Source organism: Haemaphysalis longicornis, unplaced genomic scaffold, assembly GCF_048455015.1.
Source record: "Haemaphysalis longicornis isolate Haplotype H1 unplaced genomic scaffold, Haemaphysalis longicornis Haplotype H1 scaffold_5, whole genome shotgun sequence".
Taxonomy (NCBI): Eukaryota; Metazoa; Arthropoda; class Arachnida; order Ixodida; family Ixodidae; genus Haemaphysalis; species Haemaphysalis longicornis.
Window position 1 is genome coordinate 71,432,390 of NW_027526385.1, and position 23,284 is coordinate 71,455,673.

At 61.7% G+C, this 23,284-nt stretch overlaps 5 protein-coding genes across 5 annotated transcripts; all 5 read right to left on the reverse strand.

Annotated features, from left to right (window-relative positions):
- Positions 1-2,230: 2,230 nt before the first annotated feature.
- LOC144139754 (uncharacterized) lies at positions 2,231-4,658 on the reverse strand. Its single transcript, XM_077672017.1, has 3 exons — positions 4,205-4,658; positions 3,830-4,105; positions 2,231-3,730 (listed from the first exon to the last, which is right to left on the reverse strand). The coding sequence occupies exons 1-3, from the start codon at positions 4,562-4,564 to the stop codon at positions 2,231-2,233; spliced, it is 2,136 nt and encodes a 711-aa protein (XP_077528143.1). The 5' UTR covers positions 4,565-4,658.
- Positions 4,659-6,383: 1,725 nt separating this feature from the next.
- LOC144139755 (uncharacterized) lies at positions 6,384-11,757 on the reverse strand. Its single transcript, XM_077672018.1, has 2 exons — positions 6,937-11,757; positions 6,384-6,453 (listed from the first exon to the last, which is right to left on the reverse strand). Exons 1-2 carry the CDS (start codon positions 11,610-11,612, stop codon positions 6,384-6,386), a joined length of 4,746 nt encoding a protein of 1,581 aa, XP_077528144.1. The 5' UTR covers positions 11,613-11,757.
- Positions 11,758-11,759: 2 nt separating this feature from the next.
- Positions 11,760-13,038, reverse strand: LOC144139756 (uncharacterized; the record flags this gene model as incomplete). The annotated part of the gene is made up of 4 exons (XM_077672019.1): positions 13,020-13,038; positions 12,675-12,940; positions 12,300-12,575; positions 11,760-12,200 (listed from the first exon to the last, which is right to left on the reverse strand). Coding segments are annotated over exons 1-4 (1,002 nt in total), but the record flags the coding sequence as incomplete, so codon positions are not given.
- A 1,826-nt stretch (positions 13,039-14,864) lies between these two features.
- Positions 14,865-19,723, reverse strand: LOC144139758 (uncharacterized). The gene is made up of 2 exons (XM_077672020.1): positions 15,420-19,723; positions 14,865-14,934 (listed from the first exon to the last, which is right to left on the reverse strand). The coding sequence occupies exons 1-2, from the start codon at positions 19,721-19,723 to the stop codon at positions 14,865-14,867; spliced, it is 4,374 nt and encodes a 1,457-aa protein (XP_077528146.1).
- Positions 19,724-19,767: 44 nt separating this feature from the next.
- On the reverse strand, positions 19,768-21,420 carry LOC144139759 (uncharacterized). The gene is made up of 2 exons (XM_077672021.1): positions 19,822-21,420; positions 19,768-19,778 (listed from the first exon to the last, which is right to left on the reverse strand). Exons 1-2 carry the CDS (start codon positions 21,041-21,043, stop codon positions 19,768-19,770), a joined length of 1,233 nt encoding a protein of 410 aa, XP_077528147.1. The 5' UTR covers positions 21,044-21,420.
- Between the last annotated feature and the right edge of the window lie 1,864 nt (positions 21,421-23,284).

Consider the following 23,284-nt stretch of genomic DNA (forward strand, 5'->3'; position numbering starts at 1 on the left):
CGGTCACGAACCTCGACTCGAGCATCCGCACCTCTTCGGGTTCGAGCGCGCGGCCGTCCCCGATCTTGGTGAGGACGTTGGAGAATGCGACGTCGGACTGGCGCACGACCCTGACGAGGCGAAAGTAATCGAGGTGGTGCCAAGTCACGACGGTGAGTCCGATGAGTCCGTCCGCGCTGCGGCACCGCTTGAAGATCTCGCTGGCGCGCACGGGCGGCAGCTGCCGCAGGTCTCCGCAGAGAATGACGTCCAAGCCGCCGAAGGGGTCGTTGAGGCGCTGCGTGATCTGGCGCAGGCGGCAGTCGACGGCCCTGAGTTGGTCGGCGGACATCATGCTGACCTCGTCTACGATGACGCACTTGACTCGGCGGAAGGCGACTCGGAACGTGTTGAGGTCGCTGGGCCGGAGGCCGCCGTCTCCCATGACGCCGATGCGGGCGTCCTGCCTGCCGGCGACGTTGGCCGCGCGCACGAGCTTGAAGGCGGCGTGGACGGTGGTTCCGCCGACCGCGACGGCGGCCTTGCCCGTGCTTGCGCAGATCACGTAGGCGTTGTAGGCCGAGGTCGAGGAGTCGTCGGTCTCGCAGCCGGCCCCGGTGCCGCCGCAGGCGCCGCCGCCCGTGCACCGGTTGTACACGTCCATGGCGAGCTTGAGCACGAACGTCTTGCCGCAGCCGGCGGGGCCCGTGAAGAAGACTCGCAGCGGAGGCTGGCCGGGAGTGGTCTGGCGATGCAGGATCTCGCGCAGCAACTCGTACTGCTCGGGGTTGGTGCCGCGCATCATCGAGAGGTACTCTTCTCGGTCCATGACTCCGCGTCGCTTGCGAACTGCGGCGCACGGCGTGGCCGTCTCCCTTATCAAGCGGAGTAGGCGGTCGTTCGGAAGTACGTCGGAGTCGGTCCCCGCCCCCGTCTGCTCGGCGGAGGAGGCGGAGGAAACGGCAGTCACCCGCGGTTTGTCGTCGTCCGCCTCCGCCTCTTCTCTCCGTCGCCGTTCTTCTTCGGCCTCTTCTTCTCGCTCCCGCCGCATGCGCAGCATTTCGGCGTAGTGTTGCTCCACCAGTTCCTGGACCACGACGTACTCGCCGCGCTTGCGCTTGATCGCGTCCCTGTGGTCTTCGTAGAGCTTGACGTACTTGTCGCCGTCCAGCACCTCGACCGCCTCGGTCCGAAACGGCACGTACAGCAGCACCTGCTCTCGCATGTACGACTCCACGTCGTTGCCGGGGCTGTAGTTGCGGTAGCGTATGACTACCTGCCTGTCTCGGAGCGCGTACTGACCGCCGCCCTGCACCGGCCTGTACTTGCTGGCAAAGTCGGCGAGACACACGTCCTCGAGGTCGGGCGGCCTGGCCTCGTACTTTTGCACGACGTTGAGCTTCCACACGTCGGTCGAGCCGGCGGGGAGCCCGTCGAGTTCCTCGCGCGTCTTGCGCACGCGCACCCTCTCTTCGGGAAAGCAGGTGGGGATGTACACGACGTCCCTGCTCTTGCGAGACATGTCCTGCCTGAGCAGGAACCAGGCCGCCTCCTGCGCGGACATCTCGACTCCCTTGAGCATGTCCACGCGGAGCCTGCGGATCACGGCCTCGTAGTCGTCGTTGGGGTTCTTGAGGATCTCGGCGACGGTCCGCTTGAGGTTGGACATTCCGTGGTCGGCCTTGTTGACGTGGTCCACCACGTACGAGGCACACGCGTAGTGGTCCAGTATGATCTGCAGGTCCATGTTGGAGTCGAGGACCCGGCCTATCCAGGGGTTGAAGGCATTGACGAACTTCTCGGCCGGAGTCCTGCGGTAGAGGACGCACGGACGCGAGACTCCCGCGCGCAGAACGTCCAGGTACTCGGCCTCCGAGCGCACGCCGAAGGTGCTCAGGAAAGAGGCCAGGTCTTCGAAGTCTCCCCGCTCCAGCGACTCGTGCATCTCGTCGTACTTTGCCTTGAGGGTTTTTCTACGCTCGCGCTCCCGCGCGGTCTCGGCGTCTTCCGCGTCCGAGACCGGCGGAAACGGCACCACGATCTTGGTCGAGTCGCTGGGCATGAAGGGCGCGCCGAAGCGGCACTTTGTGCGGCCCCGCTTGTAGCACGTGTGCGTGTGCTGGTGGGTCTGCATGTGCGGCCGCCTGATCAGCGTCGTGTCCAGCGTCAGGAGCGCGTCCACCATCTTGAGCGTCTTGGGCATGGCGCCCTCGACTCCGCTGAGCTCCTCGCCCTCGGGCGCGTCTTCCAGTCACAGGATGACGTGAACGTGCGCGCTGCCGCGCTGCTGAAACTCGACCCTCTTGAAGTAGTCCTTGACCACGTACGGCCGGAACGGAGAGCAGCGTGGGTCCCCGAGCACGTTCATGATCACCTCGAAGATGCGGTTGGTGTAGATGGCGCACGTCACTGGGTCGTCGTTGACGAGTTCCACCCGCTCCCAGGACATCATCTCGGCCACCGCGCGCGGAACGCCGCCGGGTCCGACTCGCAGGCGCTCCAGAGTCTTGAGCAGGCGCTCCCAGTGCACCTCGGAGGCGGACATGGTGAGGAACGCGTGCGGCTTGCCCAGCTGCCGGATCATGGCGAAGAGGTCCTTGCGCCGCTCCTGCCAGTACTGGACCGTGTTGGGCACGCCCCGCATGAAACCCAGGTCGCGGTCCAGCACGTCGTCGAGGAACTTCTTGCCGCCCTTCTCGAGCTGCTCGCGCGTGATGGCGCCCGTGGCCTCGTTGGTCCGGAACATCATGTTGCTCTTGGCGACGTTGAACCGCATCACCTTCGTGGCCATGTACAGTACGTGCTCCGGAGTTGCCCCTCGCCGGTCGGTACGCCTTATCTCGCTGCTGGCCTTGACGAACGGCGTGGGACGCGGTCCGGTGATCGTGCGAGGCACGCCCAGGTATATGGTGGGGAAGGCGAGCTCCTCGGCGTACTCGTCCATGAAGAGCGCGATGGGAACGCGATTCTCGCCCGGAGCCACGTGCAGGCTGTGAGACTGGTCGACCAGCTTGAGCGCGGCGTCCGCCTCGTCCAAGTCGCTTCTCCGCTCCCGTCCGTCGTCGCTCACGAGGAGCGTGCGCGGTCGCTTCGATCCTTCTCCTTCCTCGTCTCCCAGCTCGACTCGCCTCGGCCCGCAGTCGCCCTCATCGTTGAAGAACATGGTCTTGGACACGGCGTTGAGGGCGATCGCCAGCTGCAGGGGGTCGTTCAAGTCGAAGTCGGTCGGGACGGTCTCGATGTCGCCGTCGTCTTCTTTACGTCCGTCTTCTTCTTCTTCTCCCCCACTCTTCTTCTTCTCCTTTTCTTCGTCGTCGTCGAAGGCTTCCAGCCGGCTCCAGTCAATGCGAACTCCGACGGCCCGATACAGAGGCGTGTGTTGCAGGTGCTTGAGCCACGCCAGGACGTTGCCGCGCTTGACCAGCCCGCGCTTGTACGTCGCCGGACTCACCAGCCTCCGCTTGACGTGGACGTCGATCGCCACGTCCTCGGGTACCGTGCGGGGAAGACACTCCACCACGCTGGGAACGTCGATCGGAACGTTCACGACCTGTCCCTTGATCCCGAACTGCCCGTTGCCTCGAGTCAGACGTCTGATGCTCATGAACGGTAGTCGAGGCGAGATCAGCCGCTCCTCCACCGGGTTGAGGTCGGGAAGGTGCGCAGGTCGAGGCGGGTAGACGTATCCGTGGCTCTTGCTCATGGCCGGGACGCGGCCGCAGACCAGAGAGTCGCGACACGAGGCACACGCCTTGTACGCACCGAACGGAGCAAGACGAGGATCGGAGGCGTCGACTTCGCCCGCCGCGAACGGAGCAAGACGAGGATTGGAGGCGTCGACTTCGCCCGCCACGCACTTGCTCTCGCCCTTCTTCCTTCCGAACTCGTTCCAAAGAACCCGAAGCGCGTTCAACCGAGTGGATTTGTTGCGAACTTTGCCGACCACGGTCAGGTTGTTGTCGAACCACAGCCTGTCGCAGACGTCGCAGCTGTGCCCGAAGCTGCGGTCCTCGAAATCTCGCTTGAATCGGGCGTCCGGCTGAGCAAACTGACGAGCGCGCGCCCTCGCTTGCGCGGCGCGCTCGCGAGCGCGGACGGCATCGGGATCGGCCGCTCGCCGTTGCCTCTTGGCCTCGGCCTCGCGCCGCTTCACCATAGGCTCGGCCGCTCGGCGTCTACGCTTCTGAGCCGCTTCTTTACCGCGAACTTCGTCGCCGTTCTCGACTCGACGTTGGCGTTTCGCAGCAGCTTGTCGAGCGCGAACTTCGGCTTCTCTCTCGGATCGACGTTGGCGTTTCGCATCGTCTTCTCGAGCGCGGAGTTCGGCGTCGGCAGCTCGCCGTTGACGTCTCGCAGCGGCTTCTCGAGCTCGGAGTTCGGCGTCGGCAGCTCGCTTTGCTCGCTTGCGTTCGGCGTCACGCGCTCTTCGCTTCGCAGCCTTGTCTTCCGCGGCCAACGACGCCGAAGTTGAAGCTACCGCGGTGACGTCACCTCCAGCGACAGGTGTAATGCTCGTGTTGGATCGTATTACACTTGTTGTAGGTACCGCTGCCGTCGGACACTCGCCTTCACCGACTTCTGCCATCGTCTCGAGAACACCCCGACCAGCGACCGGTCGAGAGCGAGGCGCGAGCTGAAATGCCTTTATTTAGCGAGCGCGCTTGCGAAAACGAACCGGGAGAGCGTTGCTAGGCGCGCTCCGTTGCTAGGGGAGAGGAGGAGAGCGCGGAGCGATAACACCTGCTGCCGGAGCGGATCGCGGACGGCGCGCCGCAAGTCTGACAAAGGTCGACTAAGAAGTGCATTCGCACTTAAAAGTGCATTCGCACTTAAAACGGCGTTTCCTGTGGGATTCGAGCTCCGGCCCTCAGCGTCAGGAGACGGACGCTGAGCCGATTACGCCACAGGAACAGGATGGAGATCAAGTACAAAGTTTTTGATGTGATGTTTAGGCTGCGCCGTTGACAACTACGCTGCTGCTGGTTTACTTTGCATGCCGAGAGATGAGCCGAGAGATTCTAAAGCTGACGAGTCTTTACCGTGGCAGCGCTTCTGACAAGTATTATTTACCCATCTCTGCTAGGGACGAGGTGCACACTGAGGCATATGCGGTGACCGCGGAATCCCGCCTTTGTGTTTTTGCAGGAATACGCTCAATAAAATCAAAAAGAAAAGCAACGAGCTTGTCATTTCCTCAAGCTTGCGGAAGGAGAAAACAGGCAGTAAAAATATTAGAGTAAGCTGCGCTGGCCGAGCTTGGCTAAAAGAAGGCTTGTAATAAATATATGTATGGGAACAAAGCCAACGATTGAGGTGAAACAATTAAATTAAATTTAAATTTTATTTCATATTTTGTGAAATACTAGAAGTTTGGGGTTCGTATCCGAAGACAGGTTGATTTGTGTGCTCCACGTCGAGAATAAGTCAGGCGTAGCAGAAATGCGGATACGAGCTGACACCATGTACAGTTCTTTCTCGCTTTCTTCTAACTTAGGGTTAACGGCTTTTCGGGTGGGCGCCCTACCAATGAATTCTCTTGCTCCTTTTTATCAGAAGCGTCCAAGGAGCCCACAGTTCCACACATTGAGCGCCTACTGCTCCGGGAGGCGAAGAATAGAGCGCTGCAGCATTACGATCAGGAGCAGAAACTCTCCCTGAGGACAATGCATTTTGATGTTGCGGAAATTCAGTAATTTTTTTTGTTTCCTTCCCAAGCGCAACGCCATCAGAAACAGGAGGGACCTTGAGAATTCTTTCGGTCAACATTTCTTTCGTTTTTTTTATCATGTGAGCATTTATTGAACCTGTAGGGTGACATGCATATTTACCCTCCCGACAGACATAACAGTCGTTTACCGCCAGTGTGCGACGTCCGTTCGATTTGTCTATGTAGCTCGCAACAGCTAGGTTTATCGAACAAGTGAATATGTATTCACTCGTGTCCGAGAGCCGCTCGCACCACATATAAGCGTGCTTGCACCAAGTTTACACGTTTGTATGCTTTACACGAACGGGCAGTTTTCTCTTAAGCCCTCCCCCAACTGCTAAAGGAGTGCCCTCGTACGTTTTCTTGTGCGTCGCGCCGTTTCCATAATGTCAGTGTCTGCCGAAACATAGCGCAGTGCGCCTCTGCAGCAATGTCGGTGGTGCCGAAAATCCAGACTATCTGTTTCGATACCCTTAGTGTGTATTAATACAAATCTTAGAAAAGAGGTTCGAGCGCAGGGTTTCACTAAGCAACCCCATTTTCTGGGGTTCTCAGGGCGTGTTACACAATAATTGCAGCGCGTACGGCGACAATAAAATGAGGCGACCGCTGGGAGCTCTCCGGCAGGTCCGCATAAAGACATTTTTAGTGTGGTTGAGCGCTTCCAACAAAGCAGCGACGAGCCCTCCTCGAGCGCTCAGCGGTAACGCGTGTGCTGGGCACTGCTGGCGTAGGCGGCGATGCGCGCAAGTGCGTTCAAGTTTCCCCTGCCACTCACCCTCCAGAGACCAAAAAATTCCCCCGCATTTCCCCGAGGGGGAGCATGTGAAAGTGCGAATGCACGAGTTGATTGCGCGGGGCGGTAATGTAAATGATTAGTCGAGAGAGAGAGATCACACACACGCAAAGTATACGGAAAGAAAGATACATTTATTCACAGACACCTGTTTGTATTGTCGTTGTAATTGATAGCTAGTATGAGCGCTTTGTGGTCCGTGAAATGGACAGTCAGAGGTTCTCTCAAGACGGTGCGGACTCTACAGTTTCTGTGAAATGCCAGGTCGATGAATCCGCCGTTGATGGTGGTGGGCGAGTCGAGGGGTACGCACGACATGGAGTGCTTGGCGAGCATGTGTTCCGTCAGCCACTCTCCACCCTTGCGGACGTCGACGTTGAAGTCGCCGACCAAGACGACCGGTTCCGAGTCTCTCGCGCGCGCACTCACGCTCTCCATGGCCGCGTCCACGTACTCGAGGACCGCTTCGCGCGAGAGGTTGGGGGCGAGGTAGGCGGCTAGCACGAAGATTCCGTCGCCGGAGTAGGCGTTGGTGTAGACCATGGTGTAGGGCGACTCGTCCCTGACGGGCGAGGTGGCAACGGCGTGAGAGACGAGGTCGGCGTAGACGTTGCCCACGAGGTAGACGCCGCAGTACTCCCCTTGGCTTCCGCTCCGGGCGAAGCAGTATTCGTCGACGGCGTCGTCGCGGCGGAGCGCCTCTCCGGCGGCCTCGGGGCGGCCGCCTGGCGCCACGGCTGGCATGACGGCGCGCTCGAGGACGAGGAGCGTCGCTGCTGCCTGAGCTCTTCGCTGAAGGGGAGGTAGCGCTCGAGGAAGACGTCCACGCCGCTCGAGGACGAGGAGCGGGGAGCGTCGCTGCTGCCTGAGCTCTTCGCTGAAGGGGAGGTAGCGCTCGAGGAAGACGTCCACGCCGCCGGTTCTCCTCTCGGCGACGGCCTTGGCCCTGGCCGCGAAGTCGTAACCGCGCAGGGCGACTTCTTCGCAGGCGTCGTTGTTCCACGTTTCGGTGAGACAGAGGACGTCGACTTTGGCGAGCACCGGGTCCTTGGCAACGTCCAGGGCGTGTGCCGCGAGAGAGCGGACGTTGAGTAGCGCGAGCGTAAACTCCCTGCTGCCGCCTTCGCGCACCCGGTGGATCTCCTGCTCCTTGAGGGCCGAGAGGTACCGCTGCGTGACGGTGCAGAGTCTGTGATTTTCGAGCCTTCTAAGCTCGTCGGCCATGGCTTTGTCGGGGTTATCTTCTCGGTGGTAGAAGGTGTGGTCCCCTTCTGCGTTCGTGATGTACAGCCCGTTGAGACTGGTGCACCGGGAGAGCGCGACGTACACGAGTTTCTGCGGGTGCGTCTTTGCGTAGTCGTAGACGACCGAGGCGTAGGTTCCCCCCTGGGACTTGTGCACGGTGATGGCGCTGGCCTGGACGAAGGGAAACTGCGTTCGCTTGCAGGCGATGCCGGCCTTGCGGTCCACGGTGAGCGTGACGGACTGCATCTCGACGGGCACCCAGGCGCCGCTCGGCACGTCGTGTCCGCTGCTCCGCGCCTCGTGGACGGCCCGAGCGGCGCGCGCGCGATTCAGCTTGCCGGTGCCTGGCACGTCGAACTCCAGCCACAGTCGCTTCGCGCGCCTCTCTCCGTCTCCTTCCACCAGCGGGGAGAACTCGCACATGAGCAAGACTCCGATGGCGCCGTTTACCAGGCCGTCGACCACGTCGATGTTGGAGGTGATCATGTAGGGCTTGCCGATCACGACCAGCACTTCCCTCGGGAGGTTGGCAAACTCGCTGGTGAGCATCCGCTCGACCTTGCGTTTGGCGTTCTCGAGCAGGTGCGGCGTCTTGCACCCGAGAAACTCGTCGCGCGCGCGCAGCGCCAGGAAGCCGCCCTGTCCCTGCGCCTGGGCCACGGTCTCGTTGAAGCGAGTCACGTCGGCGTTCGAATAGAAGATGCGCACGGCCGAGGGCGCGAGTTCTATGGCCTCCCGCGCGGTGACGAACCTCGACTCGAGCATCCGCACCTCTTCGGGTTCGAGCGCGCGGCCGTCCCCGATCTTGGTGAGGACGTTGGAGAATGCGACGTCGGACTGGCGCACGACCCTGACGAGGGGAAAGTAATCGAGGTGGTGCCAATTCACGACGGTGAGTCCGATGAGTCCGTCCGCGCTGCGGCACCGCTTGAAGATCTCGCTGGCGCGCACGGGCGGCAGCTGCCGCAGGTCTCCGCAGAGAATGACGTCCAAGCCGCCGAAGGGGTCGTTGAGGCGCTGCGTGATCTGGCGCAGGCGGCAGTCGACGGCCCTGAGTTGGTCGGCGGACATCATGCTGACCTCGTCTACGATGACGCACTTGACTCGGCGGAAGGCGACTCGGAACGTGTTGAGGTCGCTGGGCCGGAGGCCGCCGTCTCCCATGACGCCGATGCGGGCGTCCTGCCTGCCGGCGACGTTGGCCGCGCGCACGAGCTTGAAGGCGGCGTGGACGGTGGTTCCGCCGACCGCGACGGCGGCCTTGCCCGTGCTTGCGCAGATCACGTAGGCGTTGTAGGCCGAGGTCGAGGAGTCGTCGGTCTCGCAGCCGGCCCCGGTGCCGCCGCAGGCGCCGCCGCCCGTGCACCGGTTGTACACGTCCATGGCGAGCTTGAGCACGAACGTCTTGCCGCAGCCGGCGGGGCCCGTGAAGAAGACTCGCAGCGGAGGCTGGCCGGGAGTGGTCTGGCGATGCAGGATCTCGCGCAGCAACTCGTACTGCTCGGGGTTGGCGCCGCGCATCATCGAGAGGTACTCTTCTCGGTCCATGACTCCGCGTCGCTTGCGAACTGCGGCGCACGGCGTGGCCGTCTCCCTCATCAAGCGGAGTAGGCGGTCGTTCGGAAGTACGTCGGAGTCGGTCCCCGCCCCCGTCTGCTCGGCGGAGGAGGCGGAGGAAACGGCAGTCACCCGCGGTTTGTAGTCGTCCGCCTCCGCCTCTTCTCTCCGTCGCCGTTCTTCTTCGGCCTCTTCTTCTCGCTCCCGCCGCATGCGCAGCATTTCGGCGTAGTGTTGCTCCACCAGTTCCTGGACCACGACGTACTCGCCGCGCTTGCGCTCGATCGCGTCCCTGTGGTCTTCGTAGAGCTTGACGTACTTGTCGCCGTCCAGCACCTCGACCGCCTCGGTCCGAAACGGCACGTACAGCAGCACCTGCTCTCGCATGTACGACTCCACGTCGTTGCCGGGGCTGTAGTTGCGGTAGCGTATGACTACCTGCCTGTCTCGGAGCGCGTACTGACCGCCGCCCTGCACCGGCCTGTACTTGCTGGCAAAGTCGGCGAGACACACGTCCTCGAGGTCGGGCGGCCTGGCCTCGTACTTTTGCACGACGTTGAGCTTCCACACGTCGGTCGAGCCGGCGGGGAGCCCGTCGAGTTCCTCGCGCGTCTTGCGCACGCGCACCCTCTCTTCGGGAAAGCAGGTGGGGATGTACACGACGTCCCTGCTCTTGCGAGACATGTCCTGCCTGAGCAGGAACCAGGCCGCCTCCTGCGCGGACATCTCGACTCCCTTGAGCATGTCCACGCGGAGCCTGCGGATCACGGCCTCGTAGTCGTCGTTGGGGTTCTCCTTGAGGATCTCGGCGACGGTCCGCTTGAGGTTGGACATTCCGTGGTCGGCCTTGTTGACGTGGTCCACCACGTACGAGGCACACGCGTAGTGGTCCAGTATGATCTGCAGGTCCATGTTGGAGTCGAGGACCCGGCCTATCCAGGGGTTGAAGGCGTTGACGAACTTCTCGGCCGGAGTCCTGCGGTGGAGGACGCACGGACGCGAGACTCCCGCGCGCAGAACGTCCAGGTACTCGGCCTCCGAGCGCACGCCGAAGGTGCTCAGGAACGAGGCCAGGTCTTCGAAGTCTCCCCGCTCCAGCGCCTCGTGCATCTCGTCGTACTTTGCCTTGAGGGCTTTTCTGCGCTCGCGCTCCCGCGCGGTCTCGGCGTCTTCCGCGTCCGAGACCGGCGGAAACGGCACCACGATCTTGGTCGAGTCGCTGGGCATGAAGGGCGCGCCGAAGCGGCACTTTGTGCGGCCCCGCTTGTAGCACGTGTGCGTGTGCTGGTGGGTCTGCATGTGCGGCCGCCTGATCAGCGTCGTGTCCAGCGTCAGGAGCGCGTCCACCATCTTGAGCGTCTTGGGCATGGCGCCCTCGACTCCGCTGAGCTCCTCGTCCTCGGGCGCGTCTTCCAGCCACAGGATGACGTGAACGTGCGCGCTGCCGCGCTGCTGAAACTCGACCCTCTTGAAGTAGTCCTTGACCACGTACGGCCGGAACGGAGAGCAGCGTGGGTCCCCGAGCACGTTCATGATCACCTCGAAGATGTGGTTGGTGTAGATGGCGCACGTCACTGGGTCGTCGTTGATGAGTTCCACCCGCTCCCACGACATCATCTCGGCCACCGCGCGCGGAACGCCGCCGGGTCCGACCCGCAGGCGCTCCAGAGTCTTGAGCAGGCGCTCCCAGTGCACCTCGGAGGCGGACATGGTGAGGAACGCGTGCGGCTTGCCCAGCTGCCGGATCATGGCGAAGAGGTCCTTGCGCCGCTCCTGCCAGTACTGGACCGTGTTGGGCACGCCCCGCATGAAACCCAGGTCGCGGTCCAGCACGTCGTCGAGGAACTTCTTGCCGCCCTTCTCGAGCTGCTCGCGCGTGATGGCGCCCGTGGCCTCGTTGGTCCGGAACATCATGTTGCTCTTGGCGACGTTGAACCGCATCACCTTCGCGGCCATGTACAGTACGTGCTCCGGAGTCGCCCCTCGCCGGTCGGTACGCCTTATCTCGCTGCTGGCCTTGACGAACGGCGTGGGACGCGGTCCGGTGATCGTGCGAGGCACGCCCAGGTATATGGTGGGGAAGGCGAGCTCCTCGGCGTACTCGTCCATGAAGAGCGCGATGGGAACGCGATTCTCGCCCGGAGCCACGTGCAGGCTGTGAGACTGGTCGACCAGCTTGAGCGCGGCGTCCGCCTCGTCCAAGTCGCTTCTCCGCTCCCGTCCGTCGTCGCTCACGAGGAGCGTGCGCGGTCGCTTCGATCCTTCTCCTTCCTCGTCTCCCAGCTCGACTCGCCTCGGCCCGCAGTCGCCCTCATCGTTGAAGAACATGGTCTTGGACACGGCGTTGAGGGCGATCGCCAGCTGCAGGGGGTCGTTCAAGTCGAAGTCGGTCGGGACGGTCTCGATGTCGCCGTCGTCTTCTTTACGTCCGTCTTCTTCTTCTTCTCCCCCACTCTTCTTCTTCTCCTTTTCTTCGTCGTCGTCGAAGGCTTCCAGCCGGCTCCAGTCAATGCGAACTCCGACGGCCCGATACAGAGGCGTGTGTTGCAGGTGCTTGAGCCACGCCAGGACGTTGCCGCGCTTGACCAGCCCGCGCTTGTACGTCGCCGGACTCACCAGCCTCCGCTTGACGTGGACGTCGATCGCCACGTCCTCGGGTACCGTGCGGGGAAGACACTCCACCACGCTGGGAACGTCGATCGGAACGTTCACGACCTGTCCCTTGATCCCGAACTGCCCGTTGCCTCGAGTAAGACGTCTGATGCTCATGAACGGGAGTCGAGGCGAGATCAGCCGCTCCTCCACCGGGTTGAGGTCGGGAAGGTGCGCAGGTCGAGGCGGGTAGACGTATCCGTGGCTCTTGCTCATGGCCGGGACGCGCCCGCAGACCAGAGAGTCGCGACACGAGGTACACGCCTTGTACGCACCGAACGGAGCAAGACGAGGATCGGAGGCGTTGACTTCGCCCGCCACGAATGGAGCAAGACGAGGATTGGAGGCGTCGACTTCGCCCACCACGCACTTGCTCTCGCCCTTCTTCTTTCCGAACTCGTTCCAAAGAACCCGAAGCGCGTTCAACCGAGTGGATTTGTTGCGAACTTTGCCGACCACGGTCAGGTTGTTGTCGAACCACAGCCTGTCGCAGACGTCGCAGCTGTGCCCGAAGCTGCGGTCCTCGAAATCTCGCTTGAATCGGGCGTCCGGCTGAGCAAACTGACGAGCGCGCGCCCTCGCTTGCGCGGCGCGCTCGCGAGCGCGGACGGCATCGGGATCGGCCGCTCGCCGTTGCCTCTTGGCCTCGGCCTCGCGCTGCTTCACCATAGGCTCGGCCGCTCGGCGTCTACGCTTCTGAGCCGCTTCTTTACCGCGAACTTCGTCGCCGTTCTCGACTCGACGTTGGCGTTTCGCAGCAGCTTGTCGAGCGCGAACTTCGGCTTCTCTCTCGGATCGACGTTGGCGTTTCGCATCGTCTTCTCGAGCGCGGAGTTCGGCGTCGGCAGCTCGCCGTTGACGTCTCGCAGCGGCTTCTCGAGCTCGGAGTTCGGCGTCGGCAGCTCGCTTTGCTCGCTTGCGTTCGGCGTCACGCGCTCTAAGCTTCGCAGCCTTGTCTTCCGCGGCCAACGACGCCGAAGTTGAAGCTACCGCGGTGACGTCACCTCCAGCGACAGGTACGTGTAATGCTCGTGTTGGATCGTATTACACTTGTTGTAGGTACCGCTGCCGTCGGACACTCGCCTTCACCGACTTCTGCCATCGTCTCGAGAACACCCCGACCAGCGACCGGTCGAGAGCGAGGCGCGAGCTGAAATGCCTTTATTTAGCGAGCGCGCTTGCGAAAACGAACCGGGAGAGCGTTGCTAGGCGCGCCCCGTTGCTAGGGGAGAGGAGGAGAGCGCGGAGCGATAACACCTGCTGCCGGAGCGGATCGCGGACGGCGCGCCGCAAGTCTGACAAAGGTCGACTAAGAAGTGCATTCGCACTTAAAACAACGTTTCCTGTGGGATTCGAGCTCCGGCCCTCAGCGTCAGGAGACGGACGCTGAGCCGATTACGCCACAGGAACAGGATGGAGATCAAGTACAAAGTTTTTGATGTGATGTTTAGGCTGCGCCGTTGACAACTACGCTGCTGCTGGTTTACTTTGCATGCCGAGAGATGAGCCGAGAGATTCTAAAGCTGACGAGTCTTTACCCTGGCAGCGCTTCTGACAAGTATTATTTACCCATCTCTGCTAGGGACGAGGTGCACACTGAGGCATATGCGGTGACCGCGGAATCCCGCCTTTGTGTTTTTGCAGGAATACGCTCAATAAAATCAAAAAGAAAAGCAACGAGCTTGTCATTTCCTCAAGCTTGCGGAAGGAGAAAACAGGCAGTAAAAATATTAGAGTAAGCTGCGCTGGCCGAGCTTGGCTAAAAGAAGGCTTGTAATAAATATATGTATGGGAACAAAGCCGACGATTGAGGCGAAACAATTAAATTAAATTTAAATTTTATTTCATATTTTGTGAAATACTAGAAGTTTGGGGTTCGTATCCAAAGACAGGTTGATTTGTGTGCTCCACGTCGAGAATAAGTCAGGCGTAGCAGAAATGCGGATACGAGCTGACACCATGTACAGTTCTAAGTGGCGCCCAAGCAACGAAACATATTCTCGCTTTCTTCTAACTTAGGGTTAACGGCTTTTCGGGTGGGCGCCCTACCAATGAATTCTCTTGCTCCTTTTTATCAGAAGCGTCCAAGGAGCCCACAGTTCCACACTTTGAGCGCCTACTGCTCCGGGAGGCGAAGAATAGAGCGCTGCAGCATTACGATCAGGAGCAGAAACTCTCCCTGAGGACAATGCATTTTGATGTTGCGGAAATTCAGTAATTTTTTTGTTTCCTTCCCAAGCGCAACGCCATCAGAAACAGGAGGGACCTTGAGAATTCTTTCGGTCAACATTTCTTTCGTTTTTTTTATCATGTGAGCATTTATTGAACCTGTAGGGTGACATGCATATTTACCCTCCCGACAGACATAACAGTCGTTTACCGCCAGTGTGCGACGTCCGTTCGATTTGTCTATGTAGCTCGCAACAGCTAGGTTTATCGAACAAGTGAATATGTATTCACTCGTGTCCGAGAGCCGCTCGCACCACATATAAGCGTGCTTGCACCAAGTTTACACGTTTGTATGCTTTACACGAACGGGCAGTTTTCTCTTAAGCCCTCCCCCAACTGCTAAAGGAGTGCCCTCGTACGTTTTCTTGTGCGTCGCGCCGTTTCCATAATATCAGTGTCTGCCGAAACATAGCGCAGTGCGCCTCTGCAGCAATGTCGGTGGTGCCGAAAATCCAGACTATCTGTTTCGATACCCTTAGTGTGTATTAATACAAATCTTAGAAAAGAGGTTCGAGCGCAGGGTTTCACTAAGCAACCCCATTTTCTGGGGTTCTCAGGGCGTGTTACACAATAATTGCAGCGCGTACAGCGACAATAAAATGAGGCGACCGCTGGGAGCTCTCCGGCAGGTCCGCATAAAGACATTTTTAGTGTGGTTGAGCGCTTCCAACAAAGCAGCGACGAGCCCTCCTCGAGCGCTCAGCGGTAACGCGTGTGCTGGGCACTGCTGGCGTAGGCGGCGATGCGCGCAAGTGCGTTCAAGTTTCCCCTGCCACTCACCCTCCAGAGACCAAAAAATTCCCCCGCATTTCCCCGAGGGGGAGCATGTGAAAGTGCGAATGCACGAGTTGATTGCGCGGGGCGGTAATGTAAATGATTAGTCGAGAGAGAGAGAGATCACACACACGCAAAGTATACGGAAAGAAAGATACATTTATTCACAGACACCTGTTTGTATTGTCGTTGTAATTGATAGCTAGTATGAGCGCTTTGTGGTCCGTGAAATGGACAGTCAGAGGGTCTCTCAAGACGGTGCGGACTCTACAGTTTCTGTGAAATGCCAGGTCGATGAATCCGCCGTTGACGGTGGTGGGCGAGTCGAGGGGTACGCACGACATGGAGTGCTTGGCGAGCATGTGTTCCGTCAGCCACTCTCCACCCTTGCGGACGTCGACGTTGAAGTCGCCGACCAAGACGACCGGTTCCGAGTCTCTCGCGCGCGCACTCACGCTCTCCATGGCCGCGTCCACGTACTCGAGGACCGCTTCGCGCGAGAGGTTGGGGGCGAGGTAGGCGGCTAGCACGAAGATTCCGTCGCCGGAGTAGGCGTTGGTGTAGACCATGGTGTAGGGCGACTCGTCCCTGACGGGCGAGGTGGCAACGGCGTGTGAGACGAGGTCGGCGTAGACGTTGCCCACGAGGTAGACGCCGCAGTACTCCCCTTGGCTTCCGCTCCGGGCGAAGCAGTATTCGTCGACGGCGTCGTCGCGGCGGAGCGCCTCTCCGGCGGCCTCGGGGCGGCCGCCTGGCGGCACGGCTGGCATGACGGCGCGCTCGAGGACGAGGAGCGTCGCTGCTGCCTGAGCTCTTCGCTGAAGGGGAGGTAGCGCTCGAGGAAGACGTCCACGCCGCTCGAGGACGAGGAGCGGGGAGCGTCGCTGCTGCCTGAGCTCTTCGCTGAAGGGGAGGTAGCGCTTGAGGAAGACGTCCACGCCGCCGGCTCTCCTCTCGGCGACGGCCTTGGCCCTGGCCGCGAAGTCGTAACCGCGCAGGGCGACTTCTTCGCGGGCGTCGTTGTTCCACGTTTCGGTGAGACAGAGGACGTCGACTTTGGCGAGCACTGGGTCCTTGGCAACGTCCAGGGCGTGTGCCGCGAGAGAGCGGACGTTGAGTAGCGCGAGCGTAAACTCCCTGCTGCCGCCTTCGCGCACCCGGTGGATCTCCTGCTCCTTGAGGGCCGAGAGGTACCGCTGCGTGACGGTGCAGAGTCTGTGATTTTCGAGCCTTCTAAGCTCGTCGGCCATGGCTTTGTCGGGGTTATCTTCTCGGTGGTAGAAGGTGTGGTCCCCTTCTGCGTTCGTGATGTACAGCCCGTTGAGACTGGTGCACCGGGAGAGCGCGACGTACACGAGTTTCTGCGGGTGCGTCTTTGCGTAGTCGTAGACGACCGAGGCGTAGGTTCCCCCCTGGGACTTGTGCACGGTGATGGCGCTGGCCTGGACGAGGGGAAACTGCGTTCGCTTGCAGGCGATGCCGGCCTTGCGGTCTACGGTGAGCGTGACGGACTGCATCTCGACGGGCACCCAGGCGCCGCTCGGCACGTCGTGTCCGCTGCTCCGCGCCTCGTGGACGGCCCGAGCGGCGCGCGCGCGAGTCAGCTTGCCGGTGCCTGGCACGTCGAACTCCAGCCACAGTCGCTTCGCGCGCCTCTCTTCGTCTCCTTCCACCAGCGGGGAGAACTCGCACATGCGCAAGACTCCGATGGCGCCGTTGACCAGGCCGTCGACCACGTCGATGTTGGAGGTGATCATGTAGGGCTTGCCGATCACGACCAGCACTTCCCTCGGGAGGTTGGCAAACTCGCTGGTGAGCATCTTCTCCACCTTGCGTTTGACGTTCTCGAGCAGGTGCGGCGTCTTGCACCCGAGAAACTCGTCGCGCGCGCGCAGCGCCAGGAAGCCGCCCTCTCCCTGCGCCTGGGCCACGGTCTCGTTGAAGCGAGTCACGTCGGCGTTCGAATAGAAGATGCGCACGGCCGAGGGCGCGAGTTCCATGGCCTCCCGCGCGGTGACGAACCTCGACTCGAGCATCCGCACCTCTTCGGGTTCGAGCGCGCGGCCGTCCCCGATCTTGGTGAGGACGTTGGAGAATGCGACGTCGGACTGGCGCACGACCCTGACGAGGCGAAAGTAATCGAGGTGGTGCCAATTCACGACGGTGAGTCCGATGAGTCCGTCCGCGCTGCGGCACCGCTTGAAGATCTCGCTGGCGCGCACGGGCGGCAGCTGCCGCAGGTCTCCGCAGAGAATGACGTCCAAGCCGCCGAAGGGGTCGTTGAGGCGCTGCGTGATCTGGCGCAGGCGGCAGTCGACGGCCCTGAGTTGGTCGGCGGACATCATGCTGACCTCGTCTACGATGACGCACTTGACTCGGCGGAAGGCGACTCGGAACGTGTTGAGGTCGCTGGGCCGGAGGCCGCCGTCTCCCATGACGCCGATGCGGGCGTCCTGCCTGCCGGCGACGTTGGCCGCGCGCACGAGCTTGAAGGCGGCGTGGACGGTGGTTCCGCCGACCGCGACGGCGGCCTTGCCCGTGCTTGCGCAGATCACGTAGGCGTTGTAGGCCGAGGTCGAGGAGTCGTCGGTCTCGCAGCCGGCCCCGGTGCCGCCGCAGGCGCCGCCGCCCGTGCACCGGTTGTACACGTCCATGGCGAGCTTGAGCACGAACGTCTTGCCGCAGCCGGCGGGGCCCGTGAAGAAGACTCGCAGCGGAGGCTGGCCGGGAGTGGTCTGGCGATGCAGGATCTCGCGCAGCAACTCGTACTGCTCGGGGTTGGTGCCGCGCATCATCGAGAGGTACTCTTCTCGGTCCATGACTCCGCGTCGCTTGCGAACTGCGGCGCACGGCGTGGCCGTCTCCCTTATCAAGCGGAGTAGGCGGTCGTTCGGAAGTACGTCGGAGTCGGTCCCCGCCCCCGTCTGCTCGGCGGAGGAGGCGGAGGAAACGGCAGTCACCCGCGGTTTGTCGTCGTCCGCCTCCGCCTCTTCTCTCCGTCGCCGTTCTTCTTCGGCCTCTTCTTCTCGCTCCCGCCGCATGCGCAGCATTTCGGCGTAGTGTTGCTCCACCAGTTCCTGGACCACGACGTACTCGCCGCGCTTGCGCTCGATCGCGTCCCTGTGGTCTTCGTAGAGCTTGACGTACTTGTCGCCGTCCAGCACCTCGACCGCCTCGGTCCGAAACGGCACGTACAGCAGCACCTGCTCTCGCATGTACGACTCCACGTCGTTGCCGGGGCTGTAGTTGCGGTAGCGTATGACTACCTGCCTGTCTCGGAGCGCGTACTGACCGCCGCCCTGCACCGGCCTGTACTTGCTGGCAAAGTCGGCGAGACACACGTCCTCGAGGTCGGGCGGCCTGGCCTCGTACTTTTGCACGACGTTGAGCTTCCACACGTCGGTCGAGCCGGCGGGGAGCCCGTCGAGTTCCTCGCGCGTCTTGCGCACGCGCACCCTCTCTTCGGGAAAGCAGGTGGGGATGTACACGACGTCCCTGCTCTTGCGAGACATGTCCTGCCTGAGCAGGAACCAGGCCGCCTCCTGCGCGGACATCTCGACTCCCTTGAGCATGTCCACGCGGAGCCTGCGGATCACGGCCTCGTAGTCGTCGTTGGGGTTCTCCTTGAGGATCTCGGCGACGGTCCGCTTGAGGTTGGACATTCCGTGGTCGGCCTTGTTGACGTGGTCCACCACGTACGAGGCACACGCGTAGTGGTCCAGTATGATCTGCAGGTCCATGTTGGAGTCGAGGACCCGGCCTATCCAGGGGTTGAAGGCGTTGACGAACTTCTCGGCCGGAGTCCTGCGGTGGAGGACGCACGGACGCGAGACTCCCGCGCGCAGAACGTCCAGGTACTCGGCCTCCGAGCGCACGCCGAAGGTGCTCAGGAACGAGGCCAGGTCTTCGAAGTCTCCCCGCTCCAGCGCCTCGTGCATCTCGTCGTACTTTGCCTTGAGGGCTTTTCTGCGCTCGCGCTCCCGCGCGGTCTCGGCGTCTTCCGCGTCCGAGACCGGCGGAAACGGCACCACGATCTTGGTCGAGTCGCTGGGCATGAAGGGCGCGCCGAAGCGGCACTTTGTGCGGCCCCGCTTGTAGCACGTGTGCGTGTGCTGGTGGGTCTGCATGTGCGGCCGCCTGATCAGCGTCGTGTCCAGCGTCAGCAGCGCGTCCACCATCTTGAGCGTCTTGGGCATGGCGCCCTCGACTCCGCTGAGCTCCTCGTCCTCGGGCGCGTCTTCCAGCCACAGGATGACGTGAACGTGCGCGCTGCCACGCTGCTGAAACTCGACCCTCTTGAAGTAGTCCTTGACCACGTACGGCCGGAACGGAGAGCAGCGTGGGTCCCCGAGCACGTTCATGATCACCTCGAAGATGCGGTTGGTGTAGATGGCGCACGTCACTGGGTCGTCGTTGACGAGTTCCACCCGCTCCCACGACATCATCTCGGCCACCGCGCGCGGAACGCCGCCGGGTCCGACCCGCAGGCGCTCCAGAGTCTTGAGCAGGCGCTCCCAGTGCACCTCGGAGGCGGACATGGTGAGGAACGCGTGCGGCTTGCCCAGCTGCCGGATCATGGCGAAGAGGTCCTTGCGCCGCTCCTGCCAGTACTGGACCGTGTTGGGCACGCCCCGCATGAAACCCAGGTCGCGGTCCAGCACGTCGTCGAGGAACTTCTTGCCGCCCTTCTCGAGCTGCTCGCGCGTGATGGCGCCCGTGGCCTCGTTGGTCCGGAACATCATGTTGCTCTTGGCGACGTTGAACCGCATCACCTTCGCGGCCATGTACAGTACGTGCTCCGGAGTTGCCCCTCGCCGGTCGGTACGCCTTATCTCGCTGCTGGCCTTGACGAACGGCGTGGGACGCGGTCCGGTGATCGTGCGAGGCACGCCCAGGTATATGGTGGGGAAGGCGAGCTCCTCGGCGTACTCGTCCATGAAGAGCGCGATGGGAACGCGATTCTCGCCCGGAGCCACGTGCAGGCTGTGAGACTGGTCGACCAGCTTGAGCGCGGCGTCCGCCTCGTCCAAGTCGCTTCTCCGCTCCCGTCCGTCGTCGCTCACGAGGAGCGTGCGCGGTCGCTTCGATCCTTCTCCTTCCTCGTCTCCCAGCTCGACTCGCCTCGGCCCGCAGTCGCCCTCATCGTTGAAGAACATGGTCTTGGACACGGCGTTGAGGGCGATCGCCAGCTGCAGGGGGTCGTTCAAGTCGAAGTCGGTCGGGACGGTCTCGATGTCGCCGTCGTCTTCTTTACGTCCGTCTTCTTCTTCTTCTCCCCCACTCTTCTTCTTCTCCTTTTCTTCGTCGTCGTCGAAGGCTTCCAGCCGGCTCCAGTCAATGCGAACTCCGACGGCCCGATACAGAGGCGTGTGTTGCAGGTGCTTGAGCCACGCCAGGACGTTGCCGCGCTTGACCAGCCCGCGCTTGTACGTCGCCGGACTCACCAGCCTCCGCTTGACGTGGACGTCGATCGCCACGTCCTCGGGTACCGTGCGGGGAAGACACTCCACCACGCTGGGAACGTCGATCGGAACGTTCACGACCTGTCCCTTGATCCCGAACTGCCCGTTGCCTCGAGTCAGACGTCTGATGCTCATGAACGGGAGTCGAGGCGAGATCAGCCGCTCCTCCACCGGGTTGAGGTCGGGAAGGTGCGCAGGTCGAGGCGGGTAGACGTATCCGTGGCTCTTGCTCATGGCCGGGACGCGCCCGCAGACCAGAGAGTCGCGACACGAGGCACACGCCTTGTACGCACCGAACGGAGCAAGACGAGGATCGGAGGCGTCGACTTCGCCCGCCACGCACTTGCTCTCGCCCTTCTTCCTTCCGAACTCGTTCCAAAGAACCCGAAGCGCGTTCAACCGAGTGGATTTGTTGCGAACTTTGCCGACCACGGTCAGGTTGTTGTCGAACCACAGCCTGTCGCAGACGTCGCAGCTGTGCCCGAAGCTGCGGTCCTCGAAATCTCGCTTGAATCGGGCGTCCGGCTGAGCAAACTGACGAGCGCGCGCCCTCGCTTGCGCGGCGCGCTCGCGAGCGCGGACGGCATCGGGATCGGCCGCTCGCCGTTGCCTCTTGGCCTCGGCCTCGCGCCGCTTCACCATAGGCTCGGCCGCTCGGCGTCTACGCTTCTGAGCCGCTTCTTTACCGCGAACTTCGTCGCCGTTCTCGACTCGACGTTGGCGTTTCGCAGCAGCTTGTCGAGCGCGAACTTCGGCTTCTCTCTCGGATCGACGTTGGCGTTTCGCATCGTCTTCTCGAGCGCGGAGTTCGGCGTCGGCAGCTCGCCGTTGACGTCTCGCAGCGGCTTCTCGAGCTCGGAGTTCGGCGTCGGCAGCTCGCTTTGCTCGCTTGCGTTCGGCGTCACGCGCTCTTCGCTTCGCAGCCTTGTCTTCCGCGGCCAACGACGCCGAAGTTGAAGCTACCGCGGTGACGTCACCTCCAGCGACAGGTGTAATGCTCGTGTTGGATCGTATTACACTTGTTGTAGGTACCGCTGCCGTCGGACAATCGCCTTCACCGACTTCTGCCATCGTCTCGAGAACACCCCGACCAGCGACCGGTCGGGAGCGAGGCGCGAGCTGAAATGCCTTTATTTAGCGAGCGCGCGAGCGAAAACGAACCGGGAGAGCGTTGCTAGGCGCGCTCCGTTGCTAGGGGAGAGGAGGAGAGCGCGGAGCGATAACACCCGCTGCCGGAGCGGATCGCGGACGGCGCGCCGCAAGTCTGACAAAGGTCGACTAAGAAGTGCATTCGCACTTAATAATTTAAGTGCGAAGCACTTCTTAGTCGGGCCTACTCCTTCTTCCACCGCCGTCCTCCGTCCGCAGCCTAGCTCGGCGCGGCAGCCAGGCCACTACACTATATATAAAAAAAAAACAGCATCCGGCGCCAGGTTTCGATCCGAGCACTTTGCGGCCGCAGCGCGACGCTCTACCGACTAAGCCACGTACGCGACGCTGACGCGCCTTATATCTTTAACGCATTCAAACTACGTCGTCAGCGGCGTGCGTTGGCGACTCAGCGGCGTTATAGCGGCTTGATAACTGCGTGGTGTACTCGTGATACTACAAACCCGCTAGTTCTGCATTCTCTCACGTGACTGCGCCTTCTCTCCCTTCACTCCGGTCGGCGCTTCGCAGCTGCGGTGCGCTGCGGTGCGGTGCGCTCCTCCTCTTCCCTGGCCCCTCGCTCCCCGCCGCCGCGGGCGTATTCCTACAAATGCTGGCAGGGAGATCCTCCGAAAGATCGGTCTACGACCGCCACAAGCCGAATCCTACGGACTAGAAACTCCCGCGCACGAACGAATCAACAAAGAGGTAGTACGTAAGCTGGTCATACTACCGCTACCACGCAACGTACACCCAGAACGCAACGAGGAACGCAGACGGGCCAGAGCCAAGGTCCTGATCGAAACTCACGCAGACGACTCGCAAGCAGTCTATGTCGACGCAGCCAAACACCACTGCAAACCGGATATATTTGTACTGGCAATTATCCGGGCAACGGACGGCCAGACGATCAACGCGTGCAGCATACGTGCCACGTCGGCGGAGCAGGCGGAGGAAGCCGCCATCGCCTTGGCTCTCAGATGCCGACCGGAAGTAACCACGATACTCAGCGATTCTCGCTCAGCCATCACCCACTACAGCAGAGGGTACACTGGAGCCCCGGCTGCCAAGATACTACCCAATGTCAAAACCACCACCACACACCTAAGATGGTTTCCAGCCCACACGGGGACCGTCTCTGGACGCTTCGCCAACCGTAACGAGGAAGCGGACGCCGTCGCGCGTGAGCTCGCGTGCCGCACGACGCCCCCCCGCCCCTCGGAAGCGGAAGAAACGACCACAGCTAACTTCGAACCACTCATGGAATTCGGAGAGATACTCGGCTGGTACCGGGAGACCCGCCGACAACTACCCACGCCTCATCCAGGTTTAAGCAGAAGAGAAGGTGTCCTTCTACGACAACTACAAACCAGGACTGTCCTCACACCGGCACTCGCTCGACATGTGAACCCCGGATTGTTTGCGAGTGTAATGTGCAGTGCGTGCGGGGACGGACCGGCTACCTTAGCCCACTTGATGTGGGGGTGTGGTGTTCCCGTGCAGGGGAATACCTGGGACTCGTTTCCACCGGACATTGAACAGTGCGTCACGTCGCCCCATCAGGCGATGCAACTCCAAGCTATCCAGCGGCTCGATGCTGCGCTGGCCCGGCAGAGGCGAACGGAGACTCCTCCTAGTAGCCAATGATGAGTCAGGCGACATAGAGGTCTAGCGAGACAAAGGGGTGGCGAAGCCCTGCGCGGCATGACCCACTCCCTCACACGCCGGATAGTG

Coding starts and splice junctions, on each gene's coding strand:
- LOC144139754 (XM_077672017.1), bottom strand. CDS start 4,564: ATGGCAGAAGTCGGTGAAGGCGAGTGTCCGACGGCAGCGGTACCTACA. Junction 4,106..4,204: donor CTGCGAAACGCCAACGTCGA/GTCGAGAACGGC, acceptor GCCGAGGCCAAG/AGGCAACGGCGAGCGGCCGA. Junction 3,731..3,829: donor AGGGCGAGAGCAAGTGCGTG/GCGGGCGAAGTC, acceptor GGTGCGTACAAG/GCGTGTGCCTCGTGTCGCGA.
- LOC144139755 (XM_077672018.1), bottom strand. CDS start 11,612: ATGTTCTTCAACGATGAGGGCGACTGCGGGCCGAGGCGAGTCGAGCTG. Junction 6,454..6,936: donor TCGCGCGAAGCGGTCCTCGA/GTACGTGGACGC, acceptor GGTGAGTGGCAG/GGGAAACTTGAACGCACTTG.
- LOC144139758 (XM_077672020.1), bottom strand. CDS start 19,723: ATGGCCGCGAAGGTGATGCGGTTCAACGTCGCCAAGAGCAACATGATG. Junction 14,935..15,419: donor TCGCGCGAAGCGGTCCTCGA/GTACGTGGACGC, acceptor GGTGAGTGGCAG/GGGAAACTTGAACGCACTTG.
- LOC144139759 (XM_077672021.1), bottom strand. CDS start 21,043: ATGGTGAAGCGGCGCGAGGCCGAGGCCAAGAGGCAACGGCGAGCGGCC.